General features: G+C 42.8%; 1 protein-coding gene across 1 annotated transcript in view; it reads right to left on the minus strand.

The window, feature by feature from the left end:
* The window catches only part of NIN (ninein), a 112,400-nt gene extending 88,517 nt beyond the window's left edge, over positions 1 to 23,883 (minus strand). Inside the window, 3 exon segments of the mRNA XM_017849455.1 lie at positions 14,582 to 14,785; positions 23,113 to 23,166; positions 23,650 to 23,883. Coding sequence (XP_017704944.1) covers positions 14,582 to 14,785; positions 23,113 to 23,166; positions 23,650 to 23,694 — 303 coding nt within the window. The 5' untranslated portion in view covers positions 23,695 to 23,883.
* Positions 23,884 to 26,366: the final 2,483 nt, after the last annotated feature.

Below are 26,366 nucleotides of genomic sequence, written 5' to 3' on the forward strand. Positions count from 1 at the left end.
GTACCAGAACTGTTTTCTTCCCAACCTGACAGCCTTGAAGTGAGTCAGAACCCAATTTGTTGCCTAAATAAAAATAGATTTAAAGTAATTTCCACAACTCTAAGAATGCAAACCTATCTACAAGGTACCAGAACTGTTTTCTTCCCAACCTGACAGCCTTGAAGTGAGTCAGAACCCAATTTGTTGCCTTTTTCATTTCTCTAAAGACAGAAGGGAAAATAGGCTGATCATTTTGACACCTAGTGCCATAAACACTCATATCAATATGTATTCACCCCCAAGGAAAAAACTATACAGCAAAATCGTCTTTATAAACTCAGAAAAAGATATATTTTAAACTCTTAGCTCCTTTTATTTTTCTGAACAAGACCAGAAGAGAAAGATGTTAGGCTAGACATTAGAAAAGCCTTCCCAAGCAAATGATCCAATGTAATGGTGTCCCAAAGATGCTGCCATATCTTGAGATATTCTAGAAGGGAGTAAGTTGTCTTTTGAGGATGACTTGAATACAGTCTTCTTTGGGGGAAGGTATGTAATATTTATTTCCCAAGACCCCTATGACTCCATAAATAAGCAAAAATCAATAGCAGATGCACAAAGGATAAAAGAATCTTAAGAAGTATTTTCCTGAATTCTTAAAAAATACAGTTATCTTGACTGAAGTTGGAAAGAACCTGAGTTTTATTTAAGTAAATAGTCAGAACTAGGATATGACTTTGTTGAAAAGGTAAAAGCATTTTCTTTATGGCCGAGGATATTCTATAACTTAAATGTATGTAATCTCACCTTGGGTCTTCTCATCACAATTCTAGTTTGATAACGTGGCACCTATTGACACAGAACCCCCATATAAATGCAAAATTGGTAAATTTGTAATTTGTACTGTTACGGGATGGGTCTCTTTGGATGTCATGACAAAACACTGCCCAGAGGTTTAATATAGGTGACAGATAAACTTCCAAATCAAATTTACAAAAGCAGCAAATTTCATTAGTTATTGAAACAGTGGACAAAAAATCATATCATGTCTTATCTGTGCAAATCAAAACGAGAGGAATCCATTGAGATTTATATGTCATAAAATTGTATCTGCTTGCAATTTACCACATTCTCCCAAAATATATGTGATTTCTCTACTGTGTTAGTTTTGATTGATTGGAATTACTGAAATCATTGGATTATATTGCACATATTTAAGGTGTACAACTTGATGGCATGATATATATATACAATGTGAAATAATTACTACATTCAAGCTAATTAAAATATACATCACCTCACATAGTTACCTTTATACAGACTTAAAAAATCTACATAACCTAAGGAGCCAGAGCAGAAGCCTGTCAAGGAAAACCAGGCACCTGCTAAAGATCCAGGGAGGTACAATCCTTGAAAGGGTGAAAGACTGTGGAAAGGTAGGCTACATTAATTAGGTTTCACAGTCAAGCAGCCTGGGGGATGGAGGGGAGGTCAGGTCCTGCTACTGTCCCAGAGTCAAAAATAGGCACCAGTTAACATGGGCAAGGCCAGCTTCCCAATCAGCCAGTTCACAAACATCATGAACTCAAGAGCTCTGGCACTCAGGGCCACATGACAAGCATCTATGAATTTCCACAGAATCATTCATTCTTCTCAGAGCAGCCAGAAGCAGGGTTAGGAGGACACACAAAGACTCTACAGCGAGGTGGGTCCAGGCTCTAACCCTAGCTCTTCCTTCACTGCCTGATGTGAACTGGCGACATTACAAAGCCTCTCCAAGCTCTAGTTCGTTTGTCTGGAAAACTGAGGACAACTAACAACTGATATTTATTATTCATTCAATAAATATTTATTGAGCAGCTGCTCTATGCCAGGCACTGTACTTGGTCCTGGTGACACAGTAGTGAATGAGAGTGACAAGTCCCTGTGCCACAATGCTCACAGTCTCAGGAAATGTCACAGAGTGTCCAGGCAGCTGCTAAGAGCACTGCACGTATTTTATGGTATTTATAATACCGCCTCCCTGTGTTAGGAAGATAAAATGAGAATTGAGTAAAGTATCAAGAATGTCCTGGGACTGTAAGATACCCAGCAAGTGGTAGTTAATAGTACCAATAGGTATAGTAATAGGGGTGACTGACTGTTCCCATCATTTTTATAAAGAATCAGGGCCCTGGCCAGGCACAGTGGCTCACGCCTGTAATCCCAGCATTTTGGGAGGCCAAGACAGGTGGACCACTTGAGGCCAGGAGTTTGAGACCCGCCTGGCCAACATGGTGAAACCCTGTCTCCACTAAAAATACAAAAATTAGCTGGGCATGGTGGCGCACACCTGTAATCTCAGCTACTTGGGAAGCTGAGGCAGGAGAATCGCTTGAACTCAGGAGGCGTAGGTTGCTGTGAGCCGAGGTCGAGCCACTGCACTCCAGCCTGGGTGACAAGAGCAAAACTCTATCTCAAAAGAAAAAAAAAAAGAATCAGGGTCATATTTTCAAGCAAAGCTAATGGCCATGAGAGAGACCAAGATAGCCAAGGGTGAGAAGTGAGGGCAGCAGCAAGGAGGTCCAAGGGCCTGCCTTCTCCTCTGGGATCTGTGGAGTTGCGCAGCATCAGAGAAACTGATCCAGTTTGCTATATTTAGGGACCTGTAACTCTAGGTTTCTTCTCTCTTTCAAGGATATTAATGGAGCGGACTGAATGAAATGTAAGTCTCTCCTTGCTAGAGTTACAAGTTGAACATAAAGAAGGCTCTCTTTCAAAAGGAAGGTGTTTGGAGGATTTCACATCCTTTACATTTGACTCTGTGGGTCTCCCCGGGTCTTCTAAAGGTGTAAGTTTTGATGGAGGCCATTGGAAATAACCTTCCTGAATTTGGTCCTGACATAACTCAACTCATTGTTTGAAGGTCACTCAGTAGTCCATGTACCTCAATTTTACTTTCCCTGACAAATGACAAAGACATCTATAATCTGGAATTGATTCTAACACACTTCCAGCTTTACATGAGGCCTAAGTACACCTTAAATATGGTATGACAAATACACAAGCTTTTGAGACAGTAAAGCTTCATTTATGTGGAGTTTATTTCACAGCCTCACCTATCTAGAGTACAGCAGACAACCAGGAAAGAAACACAGAGGGTCAAAAGCTGAGGGAGGTGCCATTAAGCCCAGGCACTCTTCCCATAGAAAATGCCACAGGACCAGTTCAGTATTTCTACATTCCTACTCTACCTGATTATTATAAACTTCATAATCCTGCTTCCCAACTCACTAGACTGGAAGCAGCAAATAAAAGACAGGGGCACTCCAAGCTAAAAGTACAAGGAGTAATTATTAACATATTAGCCAGGTATGGTGGCATGTACCTGTCTGTCATCCCAGCTACTTGGGAGGCTGAAATCGGAGAACTGCTTGAGGCCAGGAGTTTGAGACCAGCCTGATAACATAGCAAGACTCCATCTCAAAACATAAAAAATAAAAAGAAGCAATTATTGACATATTGAGATTGAAGAAAGACATTAACCATCCTCCTTCAAACAAAAATAAAGTATAATACTTCTTACACTTTACAAACATATTTTAAAACTCTATTAAAACTACATAAACTATAAAAAAAGACAACATGTGCATTCAAAAACTTAATAGGCTGGGGTTGTTTGGTGTTGGGGCATGTATCCACGCTTAGTGTTGAGGCAAGGATTCATTAAGTGAATCCTGAAGCTATTACTTTTTTTTTTTTTTTTTTCAGATGGAGTCTTGCTCTTGTTACTCAGGCTGGAGTGCAGTGGTGCAATCTTGGCTCACTGCAACCTCTGCCTCCCGGGTTCAAGCAATTCTCCTGCCTCAGCCTCCGGAGTAGCTGGGATTACAGGTGCCCGCCACCACGCCCGGCTAATTTTTGTATTTTTAGTAGAGACAGGGTTTCACCATGTTGTCTAGGCTGGTCTCGAACTCCTGACCTCAGGTGACCTACCCGCCGCGGCCTCCCACAGTGTTGGGATTATAGGCATAAGCCAATGCGCCCGGCCTTGAGGGTATTACTCTTATAACACAGAAGAAAAACTCATGGGTCAGGAGATTTGAAATGATCACGAACAATCTAATTGTGTTTAATCTACTCTTGTATATGATAAAACTAAAACCTTGAATCCCCAGTGGTCAACCTTTTTTTGTTTTTGGTCTACCATTAAATGGGGTAAAAGCTCGAGCTATTAAACAATTTTATGAGCTTTTGCGGTGGTTCACACCTGTAATCCCAGCACTTTGGGAGGCTGAAGTGGGCAGGTTGCCTGAGCTCAGGAGTTTGAGACCAGCCTTAGCAACACAGTGAAATTCCATCTCTACTAAAAAAAAATTAAAAAAAAAAAAATAGCTGGGCGTGGTGGCAGGTGCCTGTAGTCCCAGCTACTCGGGAGGCTGAGGCAGGAGAATTGCTTAACCCCAGGAGGTGGAGATTGCAGTGAGCTGAGATCGCACCACTGCACTCCAGCTTGGGTGAAAGAGCGAGACTCTGTCTCTGGAAAAAAAAAAAGTTTTTTTTTTTATGAATGTGGGTCATGGATAATGCTAGATGAATGATGGTATTATCGTAGGTTCAGTCTTTCCTAGACATTTTGTCATTTGAATCTCACAATATCCATGTGACACAGTCAAGGCAGAGACCCTACCTCAAAATTGAAAGGTGAGAGGTAGAGAAGGCATGCACCAGGCCTCTGACTGGACTCATCAGAGCCCAGCAAGCCTGCCTGGCTCAGGCCCACTTCCCTCTTGGTCTGACCCCTCAGGGAAATCCCTTGCTGCTGGAAGTCAAATCCTCAACTTCACACGAAGCCACCAGGTGTAAAGCACACACCAGGTATAAGGCAGGATCAGGAGATACATGATCAAGAAGACATACAACCTCTGCCCTCAAGGAGTTTATCAGTTACCCCACAGATTCCAGAAAGTGGAAGGACAGAATGGGGAAAAAGAGAGGAAGGTTTATTAGTAACTACAAGATAGAAGTTGGTATGTGCCTAAGAGAGACAAAAGCTGGTAGGGGCCTCTGATAAACAAGCATGTCCTACTTGGCCAATAGGGAGGAAAAGAGGGACAGTTTTGCAACGCTTGAATTCTCTAAAATCTTCACAGACAGAGATTAAAGGTTTCCAAAATGTACTTATGATGTAGTAAATCGGCCTAATTTTAGATGAAAAGGGGCTCTATAAAAGATTAAACAGGATTATTAACTCAGAGGCTCTTCATAACCCAATAACGTCTACTTGGTCGAATTCCTCTTTTCCCAACTAAAAGTCCGAAAATTCACACACCACACAGCAGCTGGTCCAAACCATTAGAGCAGCTTAAGTCTTGCATTGATCTTTATTTTCCTTCTTGCAAGTGTAGACTTGGATTTAAATAGCAGTAAATGCCTCATCTTTCAAAGAGATAGTTCTCCTGTGGAGGAGGCTACTGCGATTTTCCATCAATGCTCATGAACACTGATGTGGTGGAAAAGCCCCTTAGGGCACAACCCAGAACCGAAATGTTGATGAACACCCCCCACCAGTGGGCTAACCATGTTCAGTAACTGCCAAGTTTTAAGTACCACTTTTCTCCTCCAAGGGAGCTTTACTACTGTATTTTGTTAAAAATTAGAAATCTTCACACATATACAATACAATTAAGTCTCACAAGGTAACAAGTTTCCGAGTTGTGCATACACTGGTTGGTACCTCTTCATTTGAATAATAATTGCTGCCATTCATTTTGCAAGCATTCCTATACCTCCTATGCCTCAAAGGGCAGTTTGCAGCAATGGGGAAACTACACGACTGACGAAAACCACACATGACATTTAAACTAAATTAAGAGGAAGACCGGTCAAGTCTGATATTTTCTGTCACGTGTCACCACCTCTTAGGAGAAATTTACCTCATCACTTTTCCTCTCCACATTTCATAGGAATGCTTTTTTAGAAACGCAGTTTGCTTTTTTTAAAAAAAGAACTTAAGCATCACACAAGAAACACATTCAAACCACACAAACACACAAACCCTGTAACAGGAAGTGGAACAAGGAAACTAATGTTGCATAAACCCATCTCGTGCAATCATGGAGATCAAAGGCAGTTTCCTCACGTGTGCAGGCACTACTGGGAATAGACCCAAGGTGGGAGAACTCAAGCTAGCTCTAAACCAGGTGAGTTTATGAAACGAGAGAAAGGTCTATGTAACTAATACAAACTTAGTAGGTTTGTCTTTACTAATATAAAGAGAAATTAATGAAAGAAGATTCAAAAAATTGTGTTAATTGAAATGGCTACAGAAATATGGACTTATCAGAAGTCAATGCACAGGAAAGTGCTTACAGCATTATGCAAAGAGAAATGACATAGACTAAAAAAGAGGCAGTTTCATAATGAAAGATACACTTCTATTTTATTCTAAATCAAGTATTTAGGTTATTATAACTTGAATTGTTAACTTAATATTATTGTATTTAATATTCATTTATTAAATTGTAATATTGTAACTTAATATTCATTTACTGCAGACAATGTAGAGAGAGGCAAAGGCTATTTTAAAAGGTAGGTTTATAAAATCTAAAGCAACTATATGAAGCTGTACTCCAAGACTGATCCAAGGAATCCTATTTACAGATGGAAATGAATTCAAACTACCACCATGCAAGAGAACTTCTAGCAAATCTACTCTTCACTCTAACCATATTTCCCAGTAAATCATTACTAGGAAGTCACCATTTATCAAAGAGTCATTCTGGATGTGTAGAGGGTAGGAGAAAGGAGCATACAGCCAGATACAGCAAGTTAACTGTGTCCTTGGGTCTATGATAAGCCTTTGATACACACAAATCTCAGTCCACCTTCATCACATTCTTGTAAGGGAAATATTCTTCCCATTATACTGATGAAAAAACGGAGGCTCAGAGTATTTAAGATAACATGTTCATATGGTTAAAAAGTGGCAAGAGCCAAATAGCCAAGATAATCCTAAGCAAAAAGAACAAACCTGGAGGCATCATGCTACCCACTTCGGACTGTACTATGAAGTTTCAGTAACCAAAACAGCATGGTTCTGACAGAAAAACAGACACACAGACCAGTGGAACAGAATAGAAAATTCAGAAATAAGACTGCACACCTACAACCATCTGATTTTTGACAAACCTGACAAAAACAAGCAGTGGGGAAATGATTCCCTATTTAACAAATGGTGCTGGGAGAACTGGCTAGCTATATACAGATAATTGAAACTGGACCCCTTCCTTACACGTTATACAAAAATTAACTCAAGGTAGATTAAAGATTTAAATGTAAAACCCAAAACTATAAAACCCTAGAAGAAAATCTAGGCAATACCATTCAGGACATAGGCATGGGCAAAGATTTCATGACAAAAACGCCAAAAGCAATTGCAACTAAGCAAAAATTGACAAATGAGATCTAATTAAACTAAAGAGCTTCTGCATAGCAAAATAATCTGTCATCAGAGTGAACAGACAACCTACAGAATGGGAGAAAATTTTTGCAATGTATCCATCTGACAAAAGTCTAATATCCAGAGTTTACAAAGAACTTAAACACATTTACAAGAAAAAAACAAACAACCCCATTAAAAAGTGGGCAAAGGACATGAACAGGCACTTCTCAAATGTAGACATTCACGCAGCCAACAAACATGAAAAAAAGCTCAACATCACTGATCATTAGAGAAATGCAATGAGATGCCACCAGTCAGAATGGCAATCAATAAATAGTCCAGAAACAACAGATGCTGGTGAGGTTGTAGAGAAAAAGGAACACTTTTATGTTGCTTGTGGGAGTGTAAATTAGTTCAACCATTGTGGAAGATAGTGTGGTGATTCCTCAAAGATCTAGAGGCAGGAATACTATTAGACCCAGGAATCCCATTACTAAGTATATACCCAAAGGAATGTAAGTCATTATATTATAAAGATATATGCATGCATATGTTCATTGCAGCACTATTCACAACAGTAAAGACATTGAATCAACCCAAATACCCATCAGTGATAGACTGGATAAAGAAAATGTGGTACATATATACCATGGAATACTATGCAGCCACAAAAAGGAACAAAATCAGCCTGGCATGGTGGCTGAGGCCTGTAATCCTAGCACTTTGGGAGTCCAAGGTGGGCGGATCATGAGGTCAGGAGTTCGAGACCAGCCTGGCCAACATGGAGAAAGTCCATCTCTACTAAAGACACAAAAAATTAGCTGGGCGTGGTGGCACACACCTGTAATCCCAGCTACTCAGGAGGATGAAGCAGAATCGCTTGAACCCAGGAGGTAGAGGCTGCAGTGAGCTGAGATCGCACTATTGCACTACAGCCTGGGGCGAAAGGGCAAGACTCCATGTCAAAAAAACAAAACAAAACAAAAACGAACAAAATCATGTCCTTTGCAAGACATGGATGGAGCTGGGAGCCATTATCCTCAGCAAACTAAAGCAGGAACAGAAAACTAAACACCGCATGTTCTCACTAATAAGTGGGAGGTGAACAACGAAAACACATGGACTAATTGGTAGGGGTTAGGGGCAGGCGGGGAACAGCACACACTGGACCTGTGAGGTGCGGGGAGGGAGAACATCAGGAAAAATTGTTAATGGATGCCAGGCTTAATATGTGGGCGATGGGTTGATCTGTGCAGCAAACCACCATGGCACACATTTACCTATGTAAAAAACCTGCACATCCTGCACATGTACCCCAGAGCTTAAAAGTTGAAGGGAAAGAAAATGTGACAAGAAGCAGAACCTGAATCCAGGACTGACTTCAAAGCCTGTGCTCTTAACTGTATACTATCTGCATGCGGTATTGGTAGTGTTTGGGGAGCAGGGTGAGGGAATGGAGATTCACTTTTGCAAATTTGGAGTTTGAGGAAACTGTGGAGATACGTATTCAAATACAGGGGCTGGGAAATCTAGGATCCTATCCTGGTACTGACACAAATGAGTCATCTGACCTTGGAAAAGCCAAGGTTTCTCTGTCAGACAGATGAACTCTGAGGTCTAAAATCTGAGGCAGACACTGAAGAACTTTAAGTCCCCTCTGTCCAGACAGGAAGCTACTCATAAAAGTATCCATGAAATAATGATGAAATCTAATGAGCATCCCTAATCGTAGAAATAAGACATTCTGAAACCAGGTCGGTAGAAGAGAATGGTCATTTAGCACTTGTTCCTCCCTGCCGTTCTGAGTCCAGACCTTCCCAACAGTTCTCCCTTTTGATCCTTGTCACACTAAATATCTCTGACAGACACAGCGACCTACTGTACACAAACACACACTTAATTCTGCAATGAGTTTGATGAGAAAGCATTAATACAGAGTCAAAGCAAGTTGAGCAGTCTCCTAATCAGGTCTTCTTGTCTATAAATGGAAAACCACAGACCCTTAGGAGTTCAAAGTTAGAGATTAGATCCAAGTCTACATATGCAAAAAACCTCCTCCTAGCTATCTTTTCTCTCCCACAGCATAGGCCATTTCCCTCCATGGGTTTAAGTCTCCCTAGCCTCCCTTCCACAAGTCAGAGACAACCAGTCTGACTTTTGTTTGAGTTATATAATGACAACCCCATCAGCAGGACCACTATTACAAACTAATGGCAGTTAATATTGAATGTAATTTTGCATACAGAGAACAAGTCCAAATAAGCACTACAAGGAAGTTCTTCTCCATTTTCGATTTACACTTCAAATGATTAAAATGTATATAAGAAAAGAAATCTTAAAAAGCTTTCGAGTTGGCAACAAATCCACCACCTGAAATTAATCAAGAAATTTATCAAAGAACCTCAAACCCTTTCAGAAATGTAAGAGAACCGAGTTAAATTATATATATTTGTACAGCTATTAAATTTTAATACTAAAAATTTCAACACGTCTTTGATTACCAAAGTCGATATACCTATGGTACTCTAGAAACCAATGGTGATTTCTGCTGCCTGGAGGCTTATTCTCACTTTAAAGTGTGCCAGGGACAAGGCGTATTTCAGCATCCAAATTCATTTTAAGAATACAGCAATGAAACTCTTCAGAACTTCAGCAGGCTGTTTTGTCTCAAAGTTGGTATACCGTGTAAGGAAAGAATGCTTTTTTTGAAACGGAGTCTCGCTCTGTCGCCAGGCTGGAGAATAATGGCACCATCTCGGCTCACTGCAACCTTCACCTCCCAAGCAAGCGATTCTCCTGTCTCAGCCTTCCGAGTAGCTGGGATTACGGGCGCCCATTGCCATGCCGGCTAATTTTTTGTATTTTTAGTAGAGACGGGGCTTCACTGTGTTGCCCAGGCTGCTCTCAAACTCCTGAGCTCAGGCAATCCACCTGTCCCAGCCTTCCAAAGTGCTAGGATTACAGGCGTGAGTCACCGTGCCTGGCCAAGAATGCATTTTTAAAACTGGATATGGCCGGGTGCGGTGGCTCATGCCTGTAATCCCAGCACTTTGGGAGGCCGAGACGGGCGGATCACGAGGTCAGGAGATCGAGACCATCCTGGCTAACATGGTGAAACCCAGTCTCTACTAAAAATATTAGCCGGGTGTGGTGGCAGGTGCCTGTAGTCCCAGCTATTTGGGAGGCTGAGGCAGGAGAACAACATGAACCCAGGAGGCGGAGCTGGCAGTGAGCCAAGATTGCACCACTGCACTCCGGCCTGGGTGGCCTGGGTGACAGTGAGACTGTCTTTAAAACAAAAACAAAAACAAAGAAAAACACTGGATATAACTAAATGTTTCAACAAAACCAAGGCAAATTAGCTTCATGTCCTGATTACTAATAAAGGAGATAGAGAGGTATGCAGAAACACTTCATTTAAGCATCTACAACTAATATGATTGCTTGGATAAAACTTGGTTCATGGTTCCCTCAGATTTTCGTAGTATTTGCTCCCCATGCTACTCATTTGTCATATATATTACCCGACTAGATTGTAAGTTTTTCAGTGTCTTGAGGAGCCCCTTGGGATGAGGCCTCACCTAGCTGACAGGTGCTTAACTGATGACAGAGATATGATGGAACTCTTTTCATAATCTAGTGGTAAACACATATTGGCAATATCCCTTTTCCTTCAAATCAGGGATCCACAAGCTTTAAGCATTTCAAACACTTGTACAGTAACCACCTTGCTCAGGTGAATATGGTTTCAAGCTATAAAGCAAGACAAATGAATCAAAACATAATTTGGAGGGAAATGACCTATCAGTAAAAAACATAGAAATGGCAAGTTGATTTAAGAGCGAGACTTTCATTAACAACTGTTAAACATTAGGCCTTAAAAAAAACCAAGTTATTGAAGATGGGTTGTAAAATGTAAAAATAAATACACAATGTTTGTATTCCTGGTTGAGCGAGACAATGCTTTTCATCGTACTTCTTTTTCATGAAAAAAAGGAGTAATTTAGCCCAAGTCCAATAGATGGATGGATTTGTATTTGATTTAAAAATTATATTCATTAAGATAATTCAGCCTAAGTCCCATAGAGGAAACTTGGAAGTTGTATTTGATTTAAAAATTATATTCATTAAGATTTAAAAGACAAAATTAAAGCCAGAAGCATCCAGGAAGTTGATGGATACTAATGCAGCCAAAAGCCGACTTAATGGAAAACTGTAGTTTACAGTAAATGTAAATATAAATAACTTAGACCCTGATATGGTTTGGCTATGTCCCCACCCAAAGGTCATCTTGAATTATAGCTCCCTTAATTCCCATGTGTTGTGGGAGGGAGCTGGGGGGAGATCGTTGAACCGTGGGGGTGGTCTCCCCCATACTGTTCTTGGGGTAGTAAGTCTCACAAGAGCTGATGGTTTTATAAGGGGTTTCCCCTTTTGCTCGGCTCTCATTCTCTCTTGCCTGCCACCACATAAGGCGTTTCTCTCCTCCTCTCATTCTCTCTCACCTTCCCCCATGATTGTGAGTCCTCCCCAGCCACATGGAACTTAAACCTCTTTTTCTTTATAAATTACCCAGTCTCGGGCATGTCTTTATCAGCAGTGTGAAAATGGGCTAATACAGACCCCATGCCATAAGACTACAGGAATGTCTCACAGGCAGGACATACACAATACATATTTGTTGAATTAATGAATAGATTAATATATTCAGATTTGTTATACTACCATTTCTTTCTTTCTTTTTTAATTAAACCAAGCTGCTAAACCTTATAAGTTTTTCTAAAGAAATATCTTCTAAAGAGAAGAAAGATGACTGGCAGTAAAAAACACTTATAATTTTACAACTATAATCCCTACTGTATGCATCATGAAAATGGTAATACTTGGATAACTCCAGTGAATCCTATGGCATTTTTTCTTATAATTTAAAATTTTAGACCATATAGAGTATCTTAATAGCATATGGTCAAGTTTGTGTGATCATCTGAGGAGAATAATTTGGTTTCATTAAAAAATGCAAATTTAACAGTAGTGCATTAACTCATGCCAACCCCCTACTCTCAAGACCATCACCAGGGACCTCCCGCATGAAATCAATATGCATCCATCTATTTAACTTTTATCACTGGCTCACTAAGTAAATATCACACTATAGACCACTTAAGTTTTCATTATTCAGGCAAATAGCAAGCGTCAAAAGCAGGCTGGTAGTGTCAAGTTGTTAACAAATCAATCGATAACTATTCCCTGTTTGAGTCTACCAAATGAGGGTAAAGATGTGCAACATCTGGAGAGCAAACTGTTGACCTGCTGCCAAGGTGCAGTCTGTTTATGGCGTGGCATTCCATATTTATGCTGACTCTAAGAAAACCACTCAAGGAAACCTTAGTTGTATCATGCCTTTTCAGGCTTTAATGAGCATTAAAACAGATCAGCCCACTGATACTATCCTTTAGACATCAAAAGTACTGAGATCCCCAAGGACCATACCGGGAGATGCCAGTTTTTTTGAGATGCCAGTTTTTTTGCTCCCCACAGGGTCTAAGACTGAGGCAGAACTGGAAACCATGTGAATGCACGACATGAGGAGGAGCAAATGGTTCAATCTTCAAAGCTTCATTTTAAGATTATTAGAGGAAGATTTTTAGTTTTTTATGGGGACCACATGTATTTATAGACAGCTAACCCTCCCTCCCCCATGAGAGGCCAAGAATGGCTCCAGTTTTTGCAAAGAATTCACATTTTTTTCCAAGTGTGAGTCCCATTTAACATCACATTCATGTGCCAAGTGCCTCAGAATATAATCTTTTGCACATTAATTTCAGGATGATGGCTACTCCTGTCTTAGGCTACAGAAAGCCAATACATGGTACTATATCTGAAGTCACTTACATCCCTTGTCAGCTAAAAGACAGCGAAAATGAAATGAAGAAAAGGAAGTTCAGTCATTAGAATAAAGTTAAGCCTCACGACTGCTTCCTCAATTTATATGTGATAAAAACCAGAATGAAGCAACACAGTGTAAAAAGTGTTGTCCATGCCGGGCGCGGTGACTCACGCCTGTAATTCCAGCACTTTGGGAGGCCGAGGCGGGGGGATCACAAGGTCAGGAGATCGAGACCACGGTGAAACTTTGTCTCTAGTAAAAATACAAAAAATTAGCCGGGCGCGGTGGCAGGCGCCTGTAGTCCCAGCTACTCAGGAGGCTGAGGCAGGAGAATGGCGTGAACCCGGGAGGCAGAGCTTGCAGTGAGCTGAGATCCGGCCACTGCACTCCAGCCTGGGCGACAGAGCGAGACGCCATCTTCAAAAAACAAAACAAAACAAAACAAAACAACAAAAAAAAGTGTTGTCCATCTTTCTCTCTAATCATTCCAAAATCCAACAGCAAGAGACCTGACTCAAAGCCATATAAACAAAGCTATTGATAATAAATAGCTATTAATTATAAACAAGGCAAAAAATAAAAGCTATTAGCTATAATTATGAGAATGGAAGGCAATCTCAGGTCATGGCAGATCAAATATCCACCATTGGCAAGAGGAAAAAAAAGACCCTCTCTCACTCCTTACTCATATCTGTGACTTGATCTATGGTAATAACATGACTATTTGTCGTCAAACACAGAGGCTAACATTGGCGTGCACACACACATCCCTGCTGGAAGCAAGTCGTGCTGGGTTTTAAATGAACCTACACTGCATTTATTTACCCCGCTGTCTTATTTCCTGAGTAGAAGGTTTAATTAATGCTTCACCCAGAAATAATCCAGAGAAGAAATAGCTTCATTGGGAGTAAAAGTCATAACAATAGCTTTCTTACTGCATTTTCTTTCTCTTCAATGGAAATCTCACCCTCCTCCTTTCTGTCCCAGTGATGAATGTGGAGTCAATAAAATAAACTACAAAGAACAAAAGTTGGAAAACATCCTTTCATTACCTCTTTTTCTTTATCTAAGATGTTCACTGTACACCATAACTCCAGAGCACAAATTAAAGCAGGCCCTTGTCACCCTAGCAAACTAGACTGTGATGCCACATCCATTACATTCTTCTTTTTATCATGTAACAGCCAGGATGCTAGAAACAAGTTGCAACATGTGTGGTCTGCCCCGCCCCCAGCACCCTGGTAGAAACCGCACCCCACTTCCCACAGCCCATGTTCTTCCCCAGACCTTACCCTGCCCAAGAGGTTGTCCTGAAGTAACGTCTGCTGCAGCACTGGGGCCACCTCCTCCAAGCTCAACATGTGGCAAAGGTCGGTGAGTTCTTCCTGCCCCAGGGACCCTGTGCCCGTCGTGTCAAAACTGTCAAACAGCTCCTTGAGTCGGGCCTCATGCTGGTCCTGCTCCACCTCATCCATCCCATAGCCCACAGCGCTCACCTGTGCAGGACAGAGACAAGGACAGGTTGTGGCAGCCTCTCCAGTCCTACTGTGGTCACCCCCTGGCACATTTCCCTTCTCTGTACCCCACCAGTCCCTAGGGAATGCTCAGGAACACTCAGTTTCTGATGCACCCCACAGCAAGACCTCCGGTCTCTGCAGGACCAGCCCTAGCCAGTGACACTCCCGCATGCACTCACACCAGGGCCACATACACAAGGTTAGAACGCACTGGGAGCAACATTACCAGAATGATGGGGTCAGGTACAGTAGGAGACACCCTCCTCTCTTGCCTGGTTCTCAGGCGGACAGCCAGACTGCCAAACTCAAGGCTGAAGGTAGTTCTCTCCCAGCTCTTCTAGCCCAGGATTTTAAGAAGGTGAAACGCCACTTAGACCACAAGACTATTCAAGTGAACTAATTGTTAGCAACAGCAGACTGTATGGTCAGAACTTCCATGCTAGCTGGCAAGCTTTAGATAACCTGCCCCAATGTTGCAATTGATCAGCGTGGCCAAGCTGATTTGTTCTACTTCATTCAGCTTAGATGGTCCCCATCAAAGCTAGACTGGAGGGCTGCAACAAGAGGCACTAGATCAACACGACGTCTGCTACAAAACCACCTCCCTGTTTACATGAAACCAAACGCCTTTTACACGAGTTCCTCAAAAAGCAACTCAATTAACTTCACTGGTGCAATTACATGAGGTGTGACGGAAAGAATATTCCCTGAAGCTTGCTTTAGTCCCAGTGAGTTTTAGGTAATGCTTAGTTGCCTAGAAAAAAGGGAAGACACTATTTCAACCTTTCAGACAGTGAGGTTTAAAGAAGCCACAGACTGGTTTATATGAATCATACAGCATCTCAGGGAACCTCCACTCACTAGAGCATCTCACCTCTTTATGCCTGGTTAACCTGTCTTCCGTCTCTCTCACCTACCCATACTCTAGGCTTTCCACTTTGCCACCTTCCTTAGGATCAGTAAAAAATTGGAGACATCAAAACTGAATCATTTTGTTAAAATATACATCATAAAATTCCAAGTAGCTCGTATTTTACAAATGAAATCTTTTTTTTTTCTTTGCGTGACAATTCATTTTTAATGTGCTGGATTTTCCAATGAAAGCCTGAAACCTACAAATCTGAAGGTGCCTTCACCATGACGCAATGGATGCCAAACACAACATACACCCTTGGGATGGTGACCTCAGCCATCTGCAACAAAGCTCTCAGAACCAGTCCCTTGACTATAAAAAAGCAGCAGCTTTCACTAACCAAGCATCTTTAATCCAAGTCAACTTAGAGAAAACTAACTTAGAGGTGATCATCCGTACAGCAGATCATTACAACATGAAAAACGTAAGCTAAGATGTTGAACACAGCCAGAACTGAAAATAAAAGAGCTTTCTAAAACAAATCAGCGTTGCTCTAGGTTGTATTTGCTTTCTTTCCATAGACAGTTGTTCAAAACTTGACAAGCTAGAACAGAGCCATGATCTTGCCAGGGGTTTCAGCAGAACTGGGTGGACACAGAAGATAAACGTGAACAGCTCTGCCACACAGCTCAGGTTTTACTGGGGCCACTCATTAAAGTAAAGCAACATGGCACAATTTTGGTCCAGGTTCCTGGTCTTGGACAGGTCTCTTCTAATTATCAGTTTTTCTGTTACTAAGGTGCTGCAAGCTCTGGCTGTCTTCCCAGGATTGGTCTGCTGGGTTAACTAATCACTATGTAAATGTTTTCAAAATAAGTTGAGAGTGTTATATAAACATCAAAGCCTCAGAAAAGAAATACGAAGTTGTTATGCAAAGCCACAGGAGTTAAGAATTTAGACAAGGCCAATACTTGGCTAACAAGATTCACTTAGAGTCCAGAGTTAATTGTCAACTAAGATATGCTGAGAATCCCCAAGGTGCTCCAGGATTTTCAGTGTTGGTAGCTCTCAGTCTCACTCTGAGTTTTACAGTCCCTTGGGCTGTTATCTGACCGATTTCATAAAAGCAAGACTCTTCTTTTGCTTGATTTTGCATACATGTTTGAAAACTCAAAAGTGAAAGAATTCTAACACTTCCCTTTTTAAAAATCACTTTTAAGGGGCGGGGATTTGTCCAATGAAAGAGAGGAATAAAACACTGATGTACTGAGATGTCCTGACCTTATCCACGGTGTCGAATTTGATATACTATCACGACCGACTCTTTGGGAGGTCATTGGATTTTCACTAAATCAAACCTCTTTCATTTTATGGCAGCTTTCTTTTCTTTATCTCTTCATTTCATCTCCTTCCTTTTCAAAACACTGTGCTTGACTGAAGGGGAGAAAAGCACCACTCCTGTGGAACAAACGCTCATGCTGAAACATCCAGGAGATCTTACTCATGGTGAAAAGTTGTCAGTGCTCATCTGGTACAGAAGGCATTTTTACTGGTTGATATTATTTCCCAAATGTTCATCAGTAATTTCATGTGCAAGAATTTTTTTTTCTCCCCACTTGGCAGAAAGTTCTTTAATGATAAGCTCCACGTTCCTATTTCTTTTACATCTTCCCCCAAATGCATAGTAGAGTCAGTCTGTTCTTCACGCCAGGGATTCAGTAAATATCATGGATTGACTTCCTGTATGGATCACTCCTTGAGAGGAAACGTACCCTTAATAAGGTCTACAGAAGTTGGCATATGAAAATTTTGGAATGTCTATTTCTTCCACCTACACATCTCCACTTCCTCCACCCCACCCTTTCTCAAAGGCATTTTCAGCCTTAGACATAAGCAAGAAGTAGAAAGCCAACACCAACTGCCAATCTGTACCGTGCAGTGCTGTCTGAAGTTTAATTCCATAGGCTAGTAATTAAGTAAATGGATTCACAAACTTTGGCTGCATTATCTTGCTATGGGATGGAACTTTGGAGGAGAATCTATACTAAAACCTTTCTCAGGTCCCCTCGATTACAGCATGAGAATAACAACGTGCATCTGGAAGGTTTGTTCTGAGAGTTAAATGTGGCAAGCAAGTGAGAGTGGCTAATCCCAGAGAAAGCTGATACAAGAGGGAATTTAAGATAACCAAGAGAATACCTGCAGCTACAAAGGAGTGGTAAACTGAAGAGGAGGTAACACGTGAATCATCTACAGATCTACCTCCAAAGAAGCAAAGCAGGAGATGTGAAATGCTGTAGAACAGACTGAGAATGGGCAGGGAGTGTACTATGTACATAAACATCATTATATTACTAAATGATAATGGCAGCAGGTAATGTTCAGAGCTTCCTCTATCTTTAAAAGCAGGTTATTAAATGTAAGATCAAATAAAAGCAGAAAGCTGAACTGTAATTGGGAATTACTTCTGAACATTTACTATGAGTCTGGCCTAAACTAAGTACTTTATGTATATTATCTCATTTAATCCTCCCAATTCTTAGAAGTAGATATTCTCATTTTCCCCTGCAAGATGTAGAAATTGAGGCTTGACAAAATTAAGCAACTGTCCAAGGATACAGCACTCATCTCCTTGAACAAAATGGAGGTGGAGCCAAGATTTGAACTCTAGTGCGACGCTCAATTATATTATCCCTCAATCCTACACATGCACATAGAACACATGAATGAGACCTCTGAAATGATGCCATTGGCAAACCACTTATCTCCACCTTTATGTGTCAGCCAGTTGAACAGTACTAAGCAGCAGAAATCCCCACAGAACACTCCATGGCCACAAACTTTTCCAAATTGGAATTGAGAAGCAGAGTTCCTTCCTCCCCATCTCCCTTGATCCATTTATTGAATAATTATAGCCTACAAGGCACCAGGGATATACAAATAGAATACACATCCCCTTTTTTTCTAAAGCAGCTTTGGGATTTAGGGCATGAAAGAAATAAATTCTTATATAAAAATGATCATGAAGCGTCCCATATCTTCAACAATGGGCATTGTCCAGGAATTGATAATTTGTAAATGACTTCCCCTAAATAAATACTTAAGTATGTATAATCTGTGCAATCCAATGCTTTTCAGAGTCAAACCCTAACTGGTACCCACCAGAGGCAGGAATCTTACTCAGAGATTAAGAAAGTTACATTTTGAGTGAGAAATTCTCCAAATTGCAAAGAAGAGCTCCAGTGTTATGAAGCCTGCCATAATAAACCTGGGCCTCTCCTCACCATCTACCTACCTTTCCAATCAAATTGTTAGAAGGCTTTATGACTCTTCTGGAATGAAAGAACCAGTATGGGCAATATTTTGGAGTTCTAACTGGGGATGGTTAAATACGAAGCAGATGCATAGAACCATTAATCAAAACATTTACCACTCAATAACCACCCATCATGACAATTATTCTGAGCATTTTCATTCCAAATAACTCAAAATAAGGCTGCCAAAATGCTGCCGACTCTGACAGTAGTGTTCATTACCCCAGCTGATGAAATCACAGTGCCAAATAGGACTGCAAATGAAATAGGTGGAGGTGTGACTAGAATCATGAGTGGATATGTGGATTTATGAACTTTTCAGTGTTCAACCAAGGGACAGAAAGGAGCTTGTAAGAATGACACCCCAGCTAAAGGGGACGTCTGTTCTGGGCCAGAGGAAGTAAAAAGGGGACAAAGTCTTGCAAGTGAAAACCAAATAATAAATATGCACAATGCCAGAGCCCCTAGCCCAGGCCTTTTATTTCCCCTCCAGATGGTTCAGCAGCTGAAGAGCTCTGTGGAATGTCTGCATGTCCCCTCGGCTCAGCTGCTTTCCTTGACAGGGCATCATAATAGATGCTTTTGGACCTGTGTGCAGACATAGCTGTTGGGGGTCCACAGACCAGGCAGTGACAACCAGTGACTCATTTACTTACTCTACAGCTGATGTGATGAACACCAACAAACCCCACTTGGGCAAAGCTCTCCATTTATGCCTTTAGCTTTCACCATTTGGCAACTTGGAGCCTAATAATGCCAATGATCAAATTAAAGTGTTCCTTTTTCTTCTCTCTTTTCCGCAAATACTTTAATTGGCTGCAAAGATTTTCAGGCTCACCATATTGGACTAATTTCAGTATAAAGGAAAGAGTGACAAGGATAAATTCAAGTTTAGTAAAAGCTCAATAAAAAGCAGTTGCAGCCATTTACGAGTTTATATAGGAGAATACTTCTGCCAAAAACTAGTGCTGCTTAGCAGCAAACTGATTACTGTCAGAATGCCTCCTCTCTGCTCAGACAGTGTGTCACTCCTAACTGGATACCAAAAGCACAACAATATCACTCTGAATGAAATCATGGTATAAAAATATAACACAAAAGCTAAAATGCACAGGAAAAAAGTCACATTAAATAAATTTGAAAAAGTGGCCAGGAACGGTGGCTCATGCCTGTAATCCCAGCAATTTGGGAGGCTCAGGTGGGTGGATCACAAGGTCAGGAGATCAGGGCCATCCTGTCTAACATGGTGAAACCCCATCTCTACTAAAAAAAAAAAAAAAAAAAAAAAAAAAAGCCAGGTGCGGTGGCACGCGCCTGTAATCCCAGCTACTCAGGAGGCTGAGGCGCAAGAGTCGCTTGAACCCAGGAGGCGGAGGTTACAGTGAGCTGAGATCTCACCATTGCACTCCAGCCCAGGAGACAGTGAGAGACTCCATGTCAAAAAAAAAAAAAGAAAAGAAAAGAAAAGAAAATAACAACCTTTGTCAACTACACCATAATATTTAACTAAGGGAATCCTACTAATATTTATTCAAAAATGTAAGCAAGCTTTATTATTTTGCTATTCTGAAGGATGTAATAAACCCATGCTTTTGTTCAAGCTAATAACTGGTAGATTACCCCATCAAATAACTCAGGTTAGCTGCAGGAAAAAAAGAAAAAAAAAACCATTAGCCTCACACAACGTGCATTCAATAACCTGTAATCAACTACTAAGTAAATTATAGAAGCAGAAAACAGAGCTTTGTTACTTTGAAAAAAAGAGTTTGTTACTTAAAAAAAAAAAAAAGGAGAAAGCTTATAACAACTTCCACTTCTTGAGCCATATTGACTCACGTTAATTTAGGATGCCTCAGGCTATGAGTATGGCACCCTGAGGTGTAAGTGAAGGTGATCTCTTCTCACGTCTATGAACAATATTTTCCCAACTTTGTTTTTAAAGTGAGCATTAGGGTATAGATAGATGCTTTGTAATTTTTCCATCCAAAAGCTTGAATAAATGGTTAATTGCTGACTTAAATTGCAATAAAGAAGTGTCCTAATTTCAAACAAGGATGCTCACTTTCAGAATCTCATAATCTTTTCAAAATTCTATTTTATTCATAAATAGGATAAAAATCTTTTTGCAAGCTTCACTAAGTCTCTCCATAAGCCCCTGCCCAACAGATGCAAGTTCAATAGCCAGAATTCAACCCAGATAATTTATTGGCTTACAAATGAATTGGCATCTATAAAAATAAGCTTTCTAAAAAGGCTTTACGCTGTTTAAATCCTTCTAAAATGCTCTAAGCTTGCCCACCCTTTATCAATGTAAGACTGATAAAATGTATTTTCATTATCATCATAAAATGGAAGCATCAAGATTGTTGAAATGTTAGTTTAGAAAGTCATTTGCAGTGACATTTAAAACAATTTATTTAAACATTTGACTCATGATAAGAATACTGCCTATTAAATTAAGATTGGCTGTTCAGAATTCACTGGAGCCCTATTCTCCCCCTCTGTGACAGTTAACATCTTTTGATATTAAGGGTCATTACACATCTAAAATTAAAAAGAAATAAGAAAAAAGAACCCCACGCCATTCTGAGCAAGTGCCTATTAAAATGACTGATGCTCGACATTTTAATGCAAAGACTGTGAGTATGATGGCTTCCTCTCTGTTGCCCCCTGTGAAGCCTTTCCCTGTATCGGCAATAACTTTGCCGATGTCCAACCCTGTGGAACATTCATATGACTTACCTTTTCCCCACTCTGCAGAATGCTTCCCTCTAAAGAATCACCAGAGAACAGGGAAAATAAACAAATCTGCAAACAAATTCCCAGGCAGTCCACATCACCTCCCAAAGGACACTGACAACAGCTGAAGAGACCACAACACACAAACTCGTTTTTCAGCCAGCCTGTAATGTTCCTCCTATACACACTCTGGAAATCCTCACAGCTCCCTTCAACTTCAGAGCAGGAGCCACCAATATTCCACGTCAGCCACCTGTATAATATGCTCACCACGAGAGAAGACTCAAGGTAAAATTAAACTGACAGAAAAAAGCAATGTTCCCTGTTAGATCATCAAGCCTCCGGAAGCATGCAAACATATGTGTACGTTATGGTGTTTAAGGCGACCCAACTGAGAAACGTCGTGGTTCCAGGGGCTTCCCTCATGTGTCGGGATGGACTTTATCAGGATTCTCATCCTACAAAGCTACCACGTCAGTCATAAAAGACAACTACGCAATCTGTTTCGATGTCATAAATTCAGGAGTTGAGCTGTATGGCAAGCCCATCTTAGAAGTCCTCAACGCCAGGAGAGGATCTGTCCTAGTTAGGTGCAAAAAGCAGATCTCATAATATCCAAGTTGTCTGGAAACATGATATATGGTAGGGTAGTCTTTCCAGCTCCCATTTTGTTGGTGCCTTCACCTCGGGTCGTCACGGCTGGGGTTGGGGAAAATGCCTCTTTCCGTCTCTATCTTTTAACTTCGCAGCGAAAGCTGTAAGCAGTGACTGTTCTCATCACCTAGTGTCCTTCTGTCAGGGGCCGCTTGGGTAGCTACAGAAGCCTAGCCGCTGGAAGCTTCCTTCCCCGACACTCCACACCTCCATGCCACACCTTTTAGGCAATAACCAAATGTCATTTTGTTCTTTCCCCTTCTCCTAGGCATTACACCGGGAAACTGTTATCTCGCATCGACCCCAAACACCTTCCAAAATCTCCACTTTCCGGGCTCCAAGCAGCTCTCTGCTACTCAGACAGCCCAGGCTAACACCTCGGGTTTCCCCACGCAGCTTCCTCTTCAGCGTCTCAATCACAAGACTGTGCGGGCGGCACATGCCAACGGAACCACCACCCCTCCTGTTCCCTCGGGGACTCAAGTCTGCTCTCGGACAGCGCACAGAAGCGGCTTTCAGCTCCGGGCAGGCGGCCGGGGCTTCGGGGGTACTGGGGGTGCCCAAACCCAGGGGTGCCGCCGGACGGGGAAGCGGAGGTGCCGCCGCAGGACAGGCGCGCCTCCCAAGTCCCTAGCCACCTGCGATGCGTCCTCAACTCTCCTGCCCATCGCCACCACCAGAAACCTCAGACACCCCATTGTGTGGACAGGCAGCGCGCTCCCCCCGGCCCCGCCGCCCTCGCCTACCTTCTGTCGGTCTCTCCGGAGCGCCAGCACAGCCGGCCGCCCGCCTCCAGCGCTCTGCAAAGCGAAGGAGGACGCTTTGTTAGGGCTGTTCGAGAAGCAGGACAATACTTCGCAGCCGGCGCCGCGGTTCCGGGCGGGTGTCCTTCAAAAGGACGCGAATGGGGACCCGCGCGAGCGTCATTTCCATATGTAAGGGGCCAGCTCTTACAAAAGCTCGGTCTCGGGGGCCGCGGGCTGCAGCGCGCATCCTCCCCACCCCGCACGGCCGCCCCCGCCCGCGCCTCCGGGACGGCCCCTCTCCCGCCTCCAGAAGCGCCCATCCCCGCCCTCGTCTCCCGCCCGGCCGCCGCTTCCTCCCGGCCGCAGGGATTGCGCTCGCCCTGGCCCCGGACCCCAGATGGGACGCTCACGCCGTGTCTGGTACCGCAGATCTTGCTCCGGGCGCTCACGGGCTCGCACCACCGGCCGTGGGGCAGCCGCGAGGCTCCGTGACATCCCCAGGCCGGGGTCACCGGGTCCCGGGTTTGCGCCACTTACTGCTTCCCGGTGCTCAGGAAAGCCCGGCGCCCGCGCGGGAACCATTGGGCGCTGGACGCACTCCCGGGCTTGGGGCGGGGCGGCGGCGGGGACGGCCCGCCGTCCCCCCAGCGCGATCGGCTCCCGGCTCGGCCGCGGCCACCCGGAGCTCTGGACGCTGTGGAGGAAGAGCCCGGCCCGCGCGGGGAGGAGGAGTCAGGGCGACGCCGGCTCCGGCGCTGCTCCTCCTCTGCGGCCCGCGCGGCTCCGGCAGCTGAGGGAGGAGCAGGCGGCGGCGCCTGGGCTCTCGCGGACGCGCCCTCCCTTTCCGAGTGCCCGCCTCCGAGATCTGAAGTTAGAAACGACGGGGCTCCTGGTGCGGGTGGAGGAGGCTGGCGCCCCGAGGTCGCCGCCGAGCTGGGGCTGGCGCTGCCACCCTCGCCTCCTGCCTGTCCGCCTCCCTTTCTTTCCCAACACGCCTGCACTCACCCGCACCGCTGACACTCGGGCAGCAACGTCTCCGCGCAGAGGAAGGGCCCCCGCCTTCAGCCAGCGGGACTTTAAGGGGGGGATCCCTGTGCCTCTTTTGCTCTCGGGCGGCCCTGGATTTTCCAACCCTCGGGTGTCCACTGGCCGTCAACATTGGAAAGGGTGTTCAGGAGGCGGAAGGGCTCTAGAAGTGACTCGGTGTCCTGTAGAGCGAGCGCGACCCTCCTGCCGGGTCTACACTGGCTTCCACACCTGCCCACCGGGTCCTCACAGGCTCCCACCCCTGTGCAGCCTTCTCCGGGTGAAGCTAACCCTCGGTCGCAAGCCACACAGGACGGAAACTCCTTCGAGTTGATGGTTCCCAGCCCAACAGTTGCTCGATATTTACCGCCTCCTACCCCTACCCCAGAGTCGCCGTTCTCACTCCCCCATCCCTACACTTCTGATCTCATTGCAGTCAAATAGGATCCCAAGTCCAGGCCATGGTTCTCTTTGAGTTGCAGTGTTAAATGTATTGCCCCTGAAGGATCCGCCTGATGGATTACAACCCTCAAGTGTGGTTATTTTAGCAAGAAACTGGTGTAGCTCCGAGAGAGCAAGCAATAGACAAGAGGAAACCAGCATTCCTTGAGAATCCAGTGTGCTAGAAACTCGACAGAAATTATGTTACCTAATTCTCACATCACCCTTAGGAGGCAGACATTATTTTGCAGATGAGGAAAATGGATCTCGCAGAAGTCAAAGAGCTTCCTCAGGATCACACAGCAGGAACTCCACAGAACTGAGATTCAAAAGCAGATCACATCTGTGGCAAAATTGCATAGAACTGAATATACACTCACAAATGAGAGCACGTGAAACTCTCATAAAATTTGAATAAGACATTTGGAGTACACTAGTGTCCATTTCCTGATTGTAATATTGTTCTACAGTTATGCAAAATGTTACCATTGAGAAAAATTGAGTGAGGCGTCTATAGGGGATCTCTCTATTATTTCTTACAACTTCATGCGAATTTACAGTTATCTCAAAAATTTTTTAAAAAAATTTTAAACAGATCAATCTTATTCAAAAGTCCAGGCTCTCTTCTTTCAACATGGCATATAAGTGTGCCTGCAGAATAAGAGAGAGTTATGCTCCTCTCTCCTTTTTAAACACTCTTGAATAAGTACACACTCACACAAACACACACACTCATATACTGTATGCATGGTTGTTCAGTCATCCAGTAATAATTATACAACACACACACACAGAGCTCATTAAGAGGATAGCTAACCTGTTACCAGAATACTTACATAGGGGTCATCTTGTAAGACAGACAATAATGCTCACTGGGCACTAAAAGAGCCAACAGTCTTAGAAGGTAAGAATGAAGAGGTGTCTTTTTTGTTTCACCTAATCTCTGCCATGGACGCGTCATCCTACTGGTTACCTCTCCAAGCATCACTTTTAAACTGGCAAGAATCCTTAAGGATGATATTGCTCATTAGTTTAAAGCAGTGATTCTTGGGGGTCAGGGGATATTGGAAGTGGCATTCACTCCCTGTGCGGGAAGATCAGAATTACTGGGGATTGTGTAATTTGAAAAACACAAGATGCGCTTTCTTGAGAGGAGTAAGTGGGGTGGAATTAGCGCTGGGACTGGGAACTGGGATCACCTCCAGCCTTGCTACAAAGCAGGGAAAGCATGGAACATGGTTACTGCATGGTGTGGGTTGGCAAAAGCAACCCTACCAAGAAAGATCATCTATTCAACACAATGGGCCTGCAATTTGGTTTGCGTTGAGCAAATGGTTAGTCTTAGTCCAGACTGGAGTCACAAGGAAAAAAAGCAGAGACTTCCTTTAGAGCCCATCACTTGATCTTTTCTCTATTAAACACAAAATAACAGCAGAAGTAGCAACCAGGATCCAATTCTACATTATAACCAATATAAGATTTTAAAAAAGTAAATGTTTATTCAGAGTTATTACACTTTACAAACAAAACTTCACTCTTATCTGCTGCAGCTTATTTGCCTCTGATTTTTACTCTCACTTTACAAAGAAACTTGTTCAAGGACCCAGGATCCTTGAAGTATTTGAACATGAAGTTTTTGAAGGGTTTTCTGCCATATTTCACAAGACTGAACTGGCTTTCTCAGATGGTTAAAGCTCTAAAACGTTACTAAAGAATAATCCAGGGAAGAGAAAGTTACTCTTTGTTTCTTTTCTTTCTTTTTATTTATGTATTTTATTTATTTATTT

The sequence above is a fragment of the Rhinopithecus bieti genome, unplaced genomic scaffold (genome assembly GCF_001698545.2).
Source record: "Rhinopithecus bieti isolate Rb0 unplaced genomic scaffold, ASM169854v2 scaffold_29928, whole genome shotgun sequence".
Taxonomy (NCBI): Eukaryota; Metazoa; Chordata; class Mammalia; order Primates; family Cercopithecidae; genus Rhinopithecus; species Rhinopithecus bieti.